Consider the following 16,239-nt stretch of genomic DNA (forward strand, 5'->3'; position numbering starts at 1 on the left):
CCTTAAGGCTCTGGATGCTGTGGGGCTGTCTTGGTTGACAAGACTCTGCAGCATCGCGTGGACATCGGGGGCGGTACCTCTGGATTGGCAGACCGGGGTGGTGGTCCCTCTCTTTGAGAAGGGGGACCGGAGGGTGTGTTCCAACTATCGTGGGATCACACTCCTCAGCCTTCCCGGTAAGGTTTATTCAGGTGTACTGGAGAGGAGGCTTCGCCGGATAGTCGAACCTCGGATTCAGGAGGAACAGTGTGGTTTTCGTCCTGGTCGTGGAACTGTGGACCAGCTCTATACTCTCGGCAGGGTTCTTGAGGGTGCATGGGAGTTTGCCCAACCAGTCTACATGTGCTTTGTGGACTTGGAGAAGGCATTCGACCGTGTCCCTCGGGAAGTCCTGTGGGGAGTGCTCAGAGAGTATGGGGTATCGGAATGTCTTATTGTGGCAGTCCGCTCCCTGTATGATCAGTGTCAGAGCTTGGTCCGCATGGCTGGCAGTAAGTCGGACACATTTCCAGTGAAGGTTGGACTCCGCCAAGGCTGTCCTTTGTCACCGATTCTGTTCATAACTTTTATGGACAGAATTTCTAGGCGCAGCCAAGGCGTTGAGGGGTTCCGGTTTGGTGGCCACGGGATTAGGTCTCTGCTTTTTGCAGATGATGTAGTCCTGATGGCTTCATCTGGCCGGGATCTTCAGCTCTCACTGGATCGGTTCGCAGCCGAGTGTGAAGCGACCGGAATGAGAATCAGCACCTCCAAGTCTGAGTCCATGGTTCTCTCCCGGAAAAGGGTGGAGTGCCATCTCCGGGTTGGGGAGGAGACCCTGCCCCAAGTGGAGGAGTTCAAGTACCTAGGAGTCTTGTTCACGAGTGGGGGAAGAGTGGATCGTGAGATCGACAGGCGGATCGGTGCGGCGTCTTCAGTAATGCGGACGTTGTATCGATCCGTTGTGGTGAAGAAGGAGCTGAGCCGGAAGGCAAAGCTCTCAATTTACCGGTCGATCTACGTTCCCATCCTCACCTATGGTCATGAGCTTTGGGTCATGACCGAAAGGATAAGATCACGGGTACAAGCGGCCGAAATGAGTTTCCTCCGCCGGGTGGCGGGGCTCTCCCTTAGAGATAGGGTGAGAAGCTCTGCCATCCGGGAGGAACTCAACGTAAAGCCGCTGCTCCTCCACATCGAGAGGAGCCAGATGAGGTGGTTCGGGCATCTGGTCAGGATGCCACCCGAACGCCTCCCTAGGGATGTGTTTAGGGCACGTCCAGCTGGTAGGAGGCCACGGGGAAGACCCAGGACACGTTGGGAAGACTATGTCTCCCGGCTGGCCTGGGAACGCCTCGGGATCCCCCGGGAAGAGCTAGACGAAGTGGCTGGAGATAGGGAAGTCTGGGCTTCCCTGCTTAGGCTGCTGCCCCCGCGACCCGACCTCGGATAAGCGGAAGATGATGGATGGATGGATGGATTTATATTGTTATTATATATGGCTTATTAGTGATTCCCAGGCCCCCCAAAAAGTCTGCTGACTTTTTACAGGGTTAAGGGAGGAGGAGTATATTTATAGCTAGAATTCACTGAAATTCAAGTATTTGTATATATGTGTGTGTATATATATATATATATATATATATATATATATATATATATATATATATATATAAGAAATACTTGACTTTCAGTAAATTATATATATATACATACATACATACATACATATAAGAAATACTTGAATTTCAGTGAATTATATATATATATATATATATATATATATATATATATATACATACATATATATATAATTCACAGAAATTCAAGTATTTCTATATACATATATATAAAATAAATGCTTGAATTTCAGTGAATTCTAGCTATAAATATACTCATCCTCCCTTAACCCCGTAAAAAGTCCGCAGACTTTTTGGAGGGTGTGGGAATCACTAATAAGCCATATATAATAACAATAGAAAAACAGCACTAATTTTGTTTTTTGATTTGGGTTTCAGAATTGGAACTAGAATGAACCGAAGGTACACGGACCATATTCTGACCCGAGTCCCACTTCGGCTATTTCCGTCTTCTGCAGAGTCACGTGGGCTGATTTGTATACGGGTTGCCTTGAGGCGTGCGCACAACCGCCATTTTGTTTCCTCTTGCCATTCGTCGTCGATGCTGAGAAGCACACCAAGAGTCCCCTCAACGCAAACGCAAGGTATTTACATTCGGAAACATTCTTCACAACACCGAATTTTATGTTTCAATCTTACCTTAGCTGAACGTTACTTAGCTGAACGTTATTGTAGTTTACCGCGGTTTGTTTGAACGTACATAGCAGTTAGGCCGCGCTTGTTAGCTAACTAGCTCGCTTGCTAGCGAAACGGCGGTAGTTTAACAAATGGTGTTTAGACAAATAGTAGCAATTTAACCGTGTTTGCTGAAAAATGCTGATTATCTCTTTATGTTTGCAGAATCCCCCATTTCAACATGAGTGGATCTCGTATATTCATCGGCCGCCTAAGCCCTTCTGCAAGGGAGAAGGATGTGGAGAGGTTCTTCAAAGGGTATGGCCGCATCCGGGACATTGATCTGAAGAGAGGCTTTGGCTTTGTGGTGAGTCCCCTACTATAATAAATATTCACCTAATACTGTAATATATCAATGATGTACAATACTATTCCAGTCAAGTTGAATAAATGCTTAACTGCAATAAAAACGGTAAAGCTTTCAGCTATTAACCACTTCTGCTTGTATTCTTTCTGATCACCAACAGGGGGCGACCTCACTTGTTGCTAAAAAAAAACAACGTTATTTACTGTTCTGGCTTTGAATTTTTTTTTTTCTCTCAAAGTAGACCAGTATATTTTACATTTATGGTAGGTTACTTGTATGGTGTAATTTGTGACAGATGTTCAGGTTAATGCTTCGATGTAGGGCTGGGCGATATTGGCTTTTATTAATATCTCTATTTTAATGCCATATCGCGATATACCGTATTTCCTTGAGTTGCCGCCGGGGCGCTAATTAAATTAAAACCTCTTCTCACTCCTGCGCTTACCAAAAGCAAGCGGTAAAAGTAAGCATGCGCTAATTATTTTTAAACCTCTTCTCACTCCGGCACTTACCAAAGGTATGCAGTAAAAATCTGAGTGTGATGTAAGCTTGGACCTTAAATCTTACTGAATAGCTCTTAATCTTCTTCCCTTTATGAGATTTCAAATTACCGGTATAGAAATCAGCATCCTCCATTTTGAAAATGATGACAGGGGAAGTGTCACTCATGACGTCACGTGTTTGACCAGGCGCTAATTATTTTGGGAAGCGAGTTTGACCCGGCAGTATTTCAAGGCAGGCGCATACTACATGCCCTGCGGCAATTCAAGGAAAGACGGTTTATCTCGATATTTTGCCTCAGCCTTGAATGAACACCTGATGCATATAATCACAGCAGTATGATTATTCTATGTGTCTACATTAAAACATTCTTGTTCATACAGCATTAATATATGCACATTTTAAACTTTCATGCAGAGCGGGAAATCACAACTAAGTCAATTTACCAAAACTGTATTTATTAAATACTGTGCATTCTCTCGCGGGTGACTTTTTAAAGGCCTACTGAAATTACATTTTCTTATTTGAAAGGGAATATTCCCATGTGTCATACTTTATCATTTCGCGATATTGCCATATTTTTGCTGAAAGGATGTAGTAGACAACATCGACGATAAAGTTCGCAACTTTTGGTCGCTAATAGAAAAGCCCTGCCTTTACCGGAAGTATGTGCGCGTGACGTCACGAGTTGCAGGGCTCCACACATATTCACATTGTTTTTAATGGGAGCCACCAGCAGTAAGAGCAATTTGGGCCGAGAAAGGGACAATTTTCCCATTAATTTGAGCGAAGATGAAAGATTTGTGAATTAGGATATTGATAGTGAAGGACTAGAAAAGAAAAGAAAAAAAGCGACTGCTCCGGGCGGCGGCAGTGTGTGCGTTTCAGATGTAATTAGACACATTTACTTGGATAAATCTGGAAGATCCCTTATCTGCTTATTGTTTTAAAAGTGTTTTAGTGAGATTTTAAAGATTGTAAAGACATACGGATGGCTGCGGTGAACACGAAGTGTCTCAGAGAGAAGCCGAGGAGCCAAGCTCACAGCTGCCTTTTAAACAGCTGCTGCAGGACGACAAATAATCCAATGATTTCTCCGGTAAGATATATATCACAATTTCCCCATCCAAAAACATGCTGGTTGATGTAGAAAAAACATGTTCGCTTGACCGCTCTGTGTTAAAGCTTCACAACAAACAAAGAAACACCGGCTGTGTCTCTGTGCTAAAGACAGCTTCAATCCACCGCTTTCCACCAACAGCTTTCTTATTTATAGTCTCCATTATTAAATGAACAAATTGCAAAAGATTCAGCAACACAGATGTCCAAAATACTGTGTAATTACGCCATGAACAGAGACGACCTTTAGCCATGTTTGGTGCAGCGCTAATATTTCCTTACAGTCCGTGACGTCACGCGTACGCGTCATCATTCCGCGACATTTTCAACAAGAAACTCGCAGGAAATTTAAAATTGCAATTTATTTGCATGTGTTACAATGTTAATATTTAATCATTGATATATAAACTATCAGACTGCGTGGTCGGTAGTAGTGGGTTTTAGTAGGCCTTTAAACTTTCATGCAGAGAGGGAAATCACAACTAAGTTAAATAAAAAATGTTTATGAATTGTTACATATGTTTATTTAATTTTGGGTTAGGAAAAAAGGAAGTTGGGAACAAAGGTGCTTGTGCTATGGTAAACCCGTAAAGCAAGAAGTGATCACTGAGCAATGGGAGTGACAGGCAAACAGCCAGTCAGGTAACTTATCAGCTATTTAGTGTCATTGTGCTATGTTGTTTTAAGTTTGATTCTCTGCCTGGAGTGAAAGGAGAAACTAAAAATGAGTGTGGCACGGGCCAAAGAAATTGTAGATTAAACAAAAAAAGTCACCTGGATTTTTATGGCAGTTTATTATTTTATTTTTTTTAAACGTATGATAGTCCTTAGGAACACTCACCTCTCTTCTTTTCAACATTTGTCTCTTCCCTATTCAGGTATGAGGAAACAGGTAGGAACTTAAGTGCAGGACTATGCAGCTAAATGACAAAATATGGCTACTTTAAAATAATAATTTGGTCCAATGATATTTAAATAATTACTGTAAAACAAAAATTCCTTACCATACTTAATTATGAGTAACAGTCCAAATATTGTTACACGGCTGTAACTTCCTGGAACTAAACTTGCACACATCGAACTGTATGGAATGGCTTCAATCTCGTTACCCTGCGTAATGACAATAAAGCTTATTCTGATTCTGAACTAAACCTGCAAAAAATAGTTATTCTGAGGTCTCTCTACATTTTCACACTATGCACTATTTTGTTACACTTCATGAAACAGCCAGTCGTGCCTTGAAAATAAATGTTACTCCTTTCAGAGATCACTTTCAGTTCCTGTAAATTTCTGTCTGTAAAACACATCTTTCTATTAGCATTTATGAAATCTAGTGACAGCATTTCAGGAATAGTATTCTAACTTTAACATTCTTAATAAATGGCAGTAAAATAAAGACATCTGATTGAGGACTCAGTGTTACAACCTGGCATTTACACATTGTGTGTTGTTAGAGTTGGTCAACTTTTTGTGTGGCAATAAACTCAGCTCTAGCTAAGTGCCATGAGTGCGTGTGTCGGTGCAGGTGAGACGGGGTGAGCGGCTGCTATTGATATGGCAAATGACTGGATTGTATGGCATTAAATTAGCCGTTTTTCTAAAAATACGTTTTTTTACTAATGTTATTAGTGTGGTTACAAACAGTTTTGCTCTTGAATTCCTGTCCTTAAAGAAGAAAATTGAACAGTGTTGATAAACATAAATGTATCCGTTCGGGGCAGTTTTGCTGTCACCTGTCTGTCACTCAGAGAGTTGCGATACAAAATCATACAGAATACATTGTAATGTTGTTAATTTTTATAGAGTTCAGATGGGATTTTTGATTTTCTGCGTGGCATAAATTTGCTCACGCAGAGGACGCGTGAGTAGTGCATAGTTGTGCATGCGCGGACCTCAGAGGGAACATTGGTGCTCCCCCTCTCGCGATTGCCACTTACAAAAGTCCAATATTTCATAACCATAATCAGTACATGGTATGCTTTGTTTATTCCAGGAGTTTGAAGACCCCAGGGATGCTGAAGATGCAGTGTATGAACTTGATGGCAAAGAACTGTGTAATGAAAGGTGAGTCGCCGACCTCTCAATAAGTACGCCATTGCTGGCCGCTTCATTAGCAACTTCTGAACAATGTTTGGAACAATACAAGAGTATAAGCCGCTCAATATGTAATAATTCCGTCGACGCAGAATATACCACTTGTTAGTTATTAATACTCAATTTGTTATCTACATTCATTACTGTGAGTTTGTAGCATGCAATGCATCAGGTTTTTTAATACTCTGCTTAATTTAAAGTTAAAATAACCCAGTGGTGCAGAAGCCTCTTGTCATAGTAATACGTCTGACACATTGGTTTTTGTGTATTATTTGGATTCATGTGGGGGATTTCTATTACGTTCTACGACATATAGCAAAAATATCAACCAAATGTACGTAACAAATTGTTGTCCTTATTTCCTGTGATGCCAGGGTGACCATAGAGCACGCTCGTGTGCGTCTGCGTGGCGGCAGAGGAGGAGGAGGAGGAGGTGGTGGAAGAGGAGGCAGCTTTGGTGGTGGTGGCGGCGGTGGTGGTGGAGGAGGAGGCCGCTTCTCTGATCGTTACGGTCGAGGCTCTCAGAACAATCGGAGGTATCACGTTCTAGCACTCCAGTTAACGACATATACAGGTTCTAATTTCAGAGAACTTAGTGGAATTTCCATTTACAAACCTAATGGATTCCTGTAAAAGAAAAGCTTGTATATATATGCAAATTTCTCTACATCCATTTACAAACTTTTTTGATTTCTGGAATAGAAGTTTGTATATTGCAGCAAATTTCTCTATAAGAAACAATGCAAATATGACTTAGTGGGTTGCAGTTTTAACAATATTTTAGCCAACGATTGTGCACTTTGAAACAGTATAATATGCTATATACTACTGAATTTAAAATTAAAAAGGGGGTAATGAATGACACACACAGTCACTAGCCCTGTGGTGCACCCTGTTTGAAATCACAAAAACTATACTTTCAACAGCCAGGTCGCTACAATGATTAGGAACAAAATATCAAATCCACTTGTATCTTCTTTGTGTGAAGTGGAAGGGAGGGGACACTGTCTACAATGCTGTGGACACTCCTTGAATGTTTCAAACCACACATTGCTTTTCTATTACTTTCCTTGAACCTACGTCCCACTGGGTGTGAGTTTTCCTTGCCCTTAAGTGGGCCTACCGAGGATGTCGTAGTGGTTTGTGCAGCCCTTTGAGACACTAGTGATTTAGGGCTATATAAGTAAACATTGATTGATATTGAATAAGCAAAACTAAAAAAATGGCTAAAAAAACACACACTACAAAGTAGCAGAGTAGCTAACCGCAAGACTGCTGACTGAATTAGCAGTGAGCACAGGGAAGCAATCAATGGATGTGCACCAAATGTTTGCACTGCATGCATAAAATGGGCGGATGAGACTTCTAGACTAAGACTAGGTTTGTACAACAAATCATATTTTTGTGCACTTTGCGGTCAGTAAATAAAAAAGTACAATGAGGTAGTTTTTAGACAAGAGTTTCCATTGCGTGTAATGTTGTTATTCCAATGTTTCTGAGGTTTTTGCCTCTCTTTCAGTCGAAATCCTCCTCCGATGCGCACTGAGAACCGTCTGATTGTGGAAAACTTGTCCTCCCGTGTCAGCTGGCAGGTCAGTATTGCTAAAAGTTATGTGTTGTGTTATAGTTTTAATTCAAAGCTGCAACACCAGACATTAGCCTCCATAGTATTCATTTTAATACTGTTTAGTCAGAAATGTGGTAACTAAATTCAGCCATATTTTTATAGTCTTAACAGCTATTCTAGTCCAAATTAAACCTAATTTAATCTGTTGTAAATCAAAGAAAAAAACAAGTAATTTGTTGTTGTGTTCCAATTTTAACCAATTCTTCACCCCTTTATTTGCCAGCCTGACTGTTGTGTCATGTGGAAGAGCTCGCTTATGCTGGAGTTAACCCCTTCTGGGTCCTTCTGTCTGGGTTGAGCCTGTGGTGTCAGCCAGTCTGTCCTACTTCTACTAGTTGAAGCCTGCTGGTCATGGGAGCGCTCGCTTCCCACTAGGGGCGCTGGTGGCCCCTTCGCTCGCAACGCCCTCTGTCCAAAGCAGGGGGCGCCTGGTGTGTGGCTGAGAGCGAGGGAGAGGAAACAGAGAGTTGGCAGAGAGAAAGCAGAGGAGAGAGCGAGAGTCGATGGCCGCGTTGATCGATGGTTCGTTAAATTGAGGGGCTTCGATCGATCGATATCCCCCCTCCCTACCCCCCTCTGGTCTTCCCGCACATCGCGAGAGAGAGAGAGAGTGTGAATGCCTCCCAGGTGCCCGTGGATATAATCGGCTGTTACCCCAAAGGGTTTCGCTCTCAGGTAGTAGTTTCCTCTCTTCCACCCTGTTCACTCTCTTAGCTGAGGCAGGGTGCCGAGGCGGGGGCGGTCCCGGCGTGGAGCCCTGGCACATATGGGGCCTTTTGTGCTAAGTTCTGCCCAAGCGGTGCCACTGCAGTTCACTTAATGCAGATGGTCTGTGCAGTTTTAATAAAAGGGGCGGCTCAAGAATCTCAAAGCTGACACGCCATTGGTTCATCCTAAATTTGCATCACCTTTGCTTTGTTTCGGCCCTAAAAGTTGTCACAATTAATGACGACACAAGAGATTGGTAGGTTTGAGGTTCTTGGCCACCTTGTGTAGTACTTCAATAGTCACAACCTAACCATCTCTCCTTTTGAGCAAATTAGTCCTTACTTATGTGTCAGCCTGTGATTGTGCCCCGAGTCTCTCCCCAAAGTAACCAGCGTTTGCATGTGTAGGACCTGAAAGATTTCATGAGGCAAGCTGGAGAGGTGACATTTGCAGACGCACATCGACCCAAACTCAATGAAGGGTGAGGCGTCTCTTCCTGCGTATCCTCTGGTGTAAAAATCCACCCTGACAATGTGTTTGGTCTATTTCCAGAGTGGTTGAGTTTGCCTCTTACAGTGACCTGCAAAATGCGCTTGATAAACTCGCTGGAAAGGAAATCAATGGCAGGAAAATTAAGCTTGTTGAAGCATCCAAGAAGAGGTGAGTTTGTCTGTTCACATTTATCAGTAGTAGATATCAAAAACCTGCCTTTTGTATTTGGTATGTGTTTCCATTAGGTACACATATGAATCCCAATTGGGTAAATTTCACACTCGGTAAAAATCTCTGTACTTTGGTTTGCATTTAAAAATGTAAGTTGTTTATTATTAGTAAAATTAACTTTTTTTAATTTGAACATTTATTGTTGAGTTAATTATAATAACTGTGATGCCCACTTTTCCCATTACATTTCCGAGTCTGTGCAGTAAAACTCCCCAATAGTTAGTGTTATCGTTTTAAGTGAAATGATTGGAAAACAGTAATTGATAACTGCGCTTTAAAAACTCACAGACGAACTGGTGCCAGCTCGTTATCTTAAAATGCCACAGTGGGTAAGGATGTAATTTTGTTTAATCTTCCATTTAAAGCGTCAGTGAAGAATGAGCTCCCGACCCAGTAAGTCAGAAAGAGATGATGCCTTATCTGCTCACAGATCCTACCTGGTGGTTGCAGCTAGTCCGTGATAGTCCCACCCCTTAATGCTTCAGTCACATGCACATTGACAAATGCATGTTGATACATTGCTGTCCGAACAACTAAGCTAGTCAATCAGTTTCCCCTAGATTGCTGCTATATGGGGCGGTATGGCTCGGTTGGTAGAGTGGCCGTGCCAGCAACTTGAGGGTTCCAGGTTCGATCCCAGCCTCTGCCGTCCTAGTCACTGCCGTTGTGTCCTTGGGAAAGACACTTTACCCACCTGCTCCCAGTGCCACCCACACTGGATTAAATGAAACTTAGATATTGGGTTTCACTATGTAAAGCGCTTTGAGTCACTAGAGAAAAGCGCTATATAAATATAATTCACTCAACTATATATGTGGCGTTGGGGGCTCAGCTGGGGGTGTGGTCAATATGACAATTTTGATACACATTTTTTTAAAGGCTAAACAAATGTTTTATGTATATTTCAGAACTGTCTTATTAGTTATTAAGAATAACAATTTTTTTCTGGTATTATCAGAATCAGCTTTATTATGTTTAACACACAAGAAATTTGACTTGGCAGTCAATGCTCTTTGTTCAATGCAATTTCAATTGTTGCTGATTATTGTAAAATGTAACCAAGAGCTTCATTATATTCTGTGCTCCCTGAATGTTGCAATTTACTTTGCCATATGTGTACACAATCTTTTGAATTAGAGATGAAAAAATAGTTGGTGCTTTGTTGTCACTGTAAAATTAAGCACACTGGGGAAAGTACACATGAAGTGCACATACATATAGGAGTCATGTTATATTATTTCAGTTTAGAATAAACTGAAAAAAGCAATGGTTATGCAGGATGAAGGTTGAGCTCTAATGCTAAAGCACAATGGACAAACTCATTGACAGGCTAACCAAAATTAGCAAAGCCGATGGCGGGGTACATATATAGACGACCATTCGCACTAACTTTCATACTTGAGGACAATTTAGTCTTCAATGAAGGTAACATGCATATTTTTGGAATGTGGAAGGTAACTGGAATACCCGGAGAAAACCCATACTCACATAGGGACAAATGCACGTCCAAACAGACATTCTGAGACGCACACGGTGTAAAGTTAGATGTTATTGTCGGTAGTAATGTCAAAAGAACTAGGGTAGAACAGGCATGATCATGAAATTCATTAATTAACTTGAAATACTTATCGCTTTAACTTTCGCCCCTTCCTTTTGCGGGGTTCCAGATATGTTCAGGTACGCCTGCAAATATATATATATTTTTTTCAAAATAAAGCATAGAGCCACATTTTTTAGATGTTTTCAAACTTATTATGGCCGGTATGTAAATAATAGACTATGCATTACTTACTTGTTTTCATGTTAAAAAACATACTTATTTTGAAGGTGTGGCGGCATGTATCTTGCATTGGCGGTGCACCATGATCATTTACCTACAGGGGAAAAAATTATGCACTTTGAACCCACAAACGGCACTTGCTACCGAGTGATCGTTATATTTCGAGAAATACAAAATGAAGGTGTTTTTGCGGTGCGTTCAAGCCCTGCTGAACAGAACAGCATGCCGAAACCCCCCGCCAGAAATAATACCTACTCAGTGGCCTAGTGGGTAGAGTGTGCGCCCTGAGATCGGTAGGTCGTGAGTTCAAATCCCGGCCGAGTCATACCAAAGACTATAAAAATGGACCCTTTACCTCCTTGCTTGGCACTCAGCATTAAGGCTTGGAATTGGGGGTTAAATGACCATAAATGATTCTCGGGCGCGGCCCCGCTGCTGCCCACTGCTCCCCTCACCTCCCAGGGGGTGATCAAGGGTGATGGGTCAAATGCAGAGAATTTCGCCATATCTAGTATGTGTGTGACAATCATTGGTACTTTAACTTTAATTTAAAAAAAATTGTTATACACTTTTCATTTAAATAAATCTTAAAGTGCAACAGTACAAACAAATATTTAAACCTTGCTAGGGAGTTGCTCTTGCAATTACGATAAATGTGCCAGTCTACTCGGTCTAGTATTACATTGCGCCTTACAAACCTTTTATACTGTAAGTATTGTACTTGTTACACACCAGCTGTTTGATTTTAACGTGCATCTTATTTGTAGTAATGATAAGCAAATTTGTTCGGCGCTGAAATCGTGATGTAAAAGCACTAATGCTAATTTAGTAGCGTGTCTAAGGCAAAGCTAATGTAATTCAAGATCAAGCTTGTGCTCCTTAGGAAAATAAAGCATTACTGTACATTGCATATTTGCTTAATTGGCCAGGGTGTACCCCGCCGCCTGCCCGAATGCAGCTGAGATAGGCTCCAGCACCCTGTGACCCCGAATGAGACAAGTGGTAGAAAATGGATGGATGCATGGCATTCAAAATTGCAACATTACTTAAAGGCAGTTTGGCTGCGTCTGCTCTGAGGGCTTGTTTCCTCACCAATTGTTTGAGGATATTGAATATTTGCCGATCAGGCCTATCGTCACAAGTATCAAAAATTGTGTCTCTGTATGATTTTACGTGAATCAATATCTGGTTGTACTAACCAAATTTGTTAGATACCCATCCTTAAACCCAATACAATACGTAAGCCAACGATTGTACTCTAACAAAAATGATGCTCAGTTGTAATGTATTCATTTAACAAAATGCTTAATATTGTGGATTTGTTTTGGAGTAGTGTAAAAAGTGCGAGTGTTTCGATATTTGTCAATCAAAACTTACCTCACAGACTATTGGGACTTATATTCGTCCATACGATGTGTCCAGGTATTACTGTGTTGACTTGACTATAAGATTAATATGATTAGAGCTAGGTGATATGTCCAAAAAAAATCACTGTATATTTTTTATTATCATCCGATCTAGATTATTATATCAAATGTATATTTGTAACATACATACACTGCTAACATCCAGCAAATGTGCATCATTAATAACAATACAGATTGGTAGAGGTGGGAATCCTTGGGCACTTCTTGATTTGATCCTTGGGGGCGATTCGATTCAGAATTAATTCTAGATTCAACACGATTCTCGTAATATCGTAAAATAATAATTGGTATATAGATTATAATAAAATCTTGTCAAAACAGGTCCCAGCTGCACTCTGGTAGTAGCTAAACTGCTAATATGCTATGTGTTCTTGTGGCAGTTGCAAGCAATGCAGACTCCGTTCGCATTTTCTCGCTTGTTCTATGGTCTCTTGGGTAGTCAAACCATTAAACACATTTGATTTGTTTTACATATTTTGTACATTGCCTTGATCATTTGTGCCACACAACCCACGTCGAGTTAACTCATTTTCCACCAAACTGACGTACTTGCACACTGGTCCGACTGTGCTGAACTGGCCTATACTTTGGTCTTGGGCTTTCTAGTCATAATACACTAATGACTTATGCTCTGTGTATCCTATTCTGTTTGCATCATTATTTACGTACTTTGTTCTTGTAGTACTCATTGGGCTAACTGGGACTGGGGATACAAAAACATGTGCATCTGGTCTGTTTCATGTGTGGTATGACGAAGTTTCTAGGATCCTAGCACTTTACCTTGCATTTGTTTGGCTTTTGCAGGTCAAAGAGTCGTTCCCGCTCTGACAGTTCCCGCTCCCGTTCCCGCTCTCGTTCTCGTTCCCGCTCCCGCGATCGTTCCCGCTCCGGCAGTCCCAGGCGTTCCCGCAGTCCCAGGCGTTCCGGAAGTCCCAGGCGTTCCGGAAGTCCCAGGCGTTCCGGAAGTCCCAGGCGTTCCGGTAGTCCCAGGCGTTCCGGTAGTCCCAGGCGTTCCCGCAGTCCCAGGCGCTCCGGCAGTCCCAGGCGCTCCGGCAGTCCCAGGCGCTCCGGCAGTCCCAGGCGTTCCGGCAGTCCCAGGCGTTCCGGCAGTCCCAGGCGCTCCGGCAGTCCCAGGCGCTCTCGTAGTCCCAGGCGCTCCCACAGTCACTCCCGCAGTGCCTCTCCCATCGCCAACGCGTCCTCCCCAAACTCCAAGTCAGCGGATCCAAATAACCAAACGAGCATGCCCGCAGATCCCCCTTCTGCCGCACCTCATGAGAAAGACCCAGGTTCCCGCTCTCCTTCCACTGATAGTCAGCGCTAAAAGCCACTCAGTTCCCATGGGAGCCAGTTGTAGAAACAATGTTTTTTCTTTATAGAATACATTTGAAGAGTTTTGCTTGCTGGCTCGACAAAAAATGCTTTGATGTTTAATTTTTATTCAGTGACAAGTGAGTGTTTTTGATACTCGGCGTGACCTCATTCTGATCTGTTCTTCCTTTTTAGTCCCATTTCCTAATGTCTTTCACACTGCCATCCTCTCCGTCAGTGGGTTTTGTTTTTTGGGGGGTGAGGGTGTGCTCATGACTAAATCTGCAACCATTCTGGTCTTTGTTCCGCTACAGCGTTTTTTCACATATGCAACACGACGGTCTATCCCACATGCTCGGCGCAGGTCAACATGGTTTCATTAGAAATGTCATTGTTACCCACTTGGTGTGATGGAGTGTGTGTGTGTCAAGTATCCCGCTTTCTAAAGACCGTGTACGTAACTTAATGTGTCCACGGTTTACACAGTCCATCAACCTGCTTCTTCTAAACGCCGTAGAGGAACTTTTTATGTTGCATCTTCATCAAGCAATGTTCAACATTGTCTACCGCTTGCCGTAGTAGTCATGGAAACAAAATATTGTAAAGGGAACGTGCAATGATTATTTCATTGAAACACTCTATATTCACAACTAGCCTTCATTTAAGACGACATGTCGAGGTCTTGTTTTTTTTTTGTTTTTTTTATTATTGGCAAGCTTTTTTTTTTTTTATGCACTTTGTGAAATTGGTTCTTTTTTCCCCCATCATGTGTGTGGTTGGTGTGTACAGAAGTTTGGAACAATACAATCTTTTGTACATAAGGGTTTTGTTTTTGAATAAAAAAGAAAGGACTATGTAGGACTTTCTCATTAAAATGATTTTAACGAGTTTTGTACTTGTGTGAATTTGAATGAATTTTTTTTAAAACATTTTTTTACACTTCCGCAACCTTAAGATTGACCCATATTCTAAGGTTCCAAAAGGGACCTGCTCGTAAAAGTAGAGGTTTGCAGTATTTTTATTTTCATTTAAAGATTGAAGTCTCAACAACTTCAGATTTTTCTATATATAGTTTTGTTTTTTAATGGCGTTTTTTGGGTCAAAATGCCAATATTTCTAAAGTTGCACAGTTGAATACGTGAAGTAATTCATAACTTTTTTTTTTTTAAATCCATATTTCAACGCATGCCTCTTGGAGTCACAGGGGTGCTGGAGCCTATCCCCGCTGCACTCTGGTGGAAGGTGGGGTCACCCTGTAAAACCCGCCCCTTCATTGCAGGGCCAACACAGACAAACATTCACACAGTAGGGTCAATTTAGTGTTGCCAATCAGCCTATCCCCAGGTGCATGTCTTTGGAAGTGAGAGGAAGCAAACTCCACACAGAAAGACTCCTGGCCTGGGAATCAAACCCAGGACCTGAGTCTATTGAAGTTATGCAAGTCTGTTATGCATATCTGCCATGTAATATATAACGATCCAAAAATGTTTGTTACATTTCAGCAGTTTTAATATGCCAGTTCAACTCATTTATGCTCATCAAAGTTCTGCGATTTATGATTTTTTGGCGCCAATCGTTAAGGGGTGCAGTTACACCAAAACATTAAATTTTTTTAAATTAGGCATAAATGCGATTTATTCGTTTTTCATGAAATAAATAATACTAAATATACTGGAATTAGTCTTAAAAAACAACAGTTATAACGGATGTCAATGGGGCTGAAAGAGGTCCTAAGAGTAAGTGTGTATGCTTTGTTTGTATCCCATTAACATTAGATAAGGGAAGTCTCTCTCTCTGTGTGTGTGTATGTATATTTATATATATATATATATATGTGTGTGTGTGTATGTATATATGTGTCCGTATGTATATATGTGTCCATATATATATATATATATATTAGGGGTGGGCAAATTAATGCGTCAATTATGAGTTAACTCATCAATCTATTAACGCCGACCATTATTTTATCGCACATTAGCGTATGTTGTTTACATGCTTTTATTTTGTTAATGCCTTTTCTTAACAAGATGGTGTCGCCCGGCGTCGCGGGCTTTTGGTGAAGATGGAACATTTGGCAAAAATACCGGACAATTCTACAAATTTCATGGCTGGCTTACAGCGTGGTCACTCCGGGATCACTTACGACCGCCAGACAATTCTGGATGTGGATAGATCGGGCCGTTTCTGACTGAATGACGCATGCTTGCTAGACCGGCTAGCTAGCATGGGAATACTTTGCCGGCTACATCCAGCAGCCTGTGAAGCAGCGGAGTATATGTGTTGTCTGTGTATTTATGAATAATGCAGACGAGGCGTGTTGGCTGAGTTCTTAACGTTTGCTTTCA

General features: G+C 41.7%; 1 protein-coding gene across 1 annotated transcript; it reads left to right on the forward strand.

Annotated features, from left to right (window-relative positions):
* The first annotated feature begins 2,044 nt into the window (after positions 1–2,044).
* srsf5b (serine and arginine rich splicing factor 5b) lies at positions 2,045–14,778 on the forward strand. Its single transcript, XM_061886317.1, has 8 exons — positions 2,045–2,203; positions 2,460–2,601; positions 6,215–6,285; positions 6,690–6,851; positions 7,835–7,907; positions 9,058–9,131; positions 9,203–9,310; positions 13,385–14,778. The coding sequence occupies exons 2-8, from the start codon at positions 2,476–2,478 to the stop codon at positions 13,902–13,904; spliced, it is 1,134 nt and encodes a 377-aa protein (XP_061742301.1). The 5' UTR covers positions 2,045–2,203; positions 2,460–2,475; the 3' UTR covers positions 13,905–14,778.
* Positions 14,779–16,239: the final 1,461 nt, after the last annotated feature.

The sequence above is a fragment of the Nerophis ophidion genome, linkage group LG24 (assembly GCF_033978795.1).
Source record: "Nerophis ophidion isolate RoL-2023_Sa linkage group LG24, RoL_Noph_v1.0, whole genome shotgun sequence".
NCBI classification, from domain to species: Eukaryota; Metazoa; Chordata; class Actinopteri; order Syngnathiformes; family Syngnathidae; genus Nerophis; species Nerophis ophidion.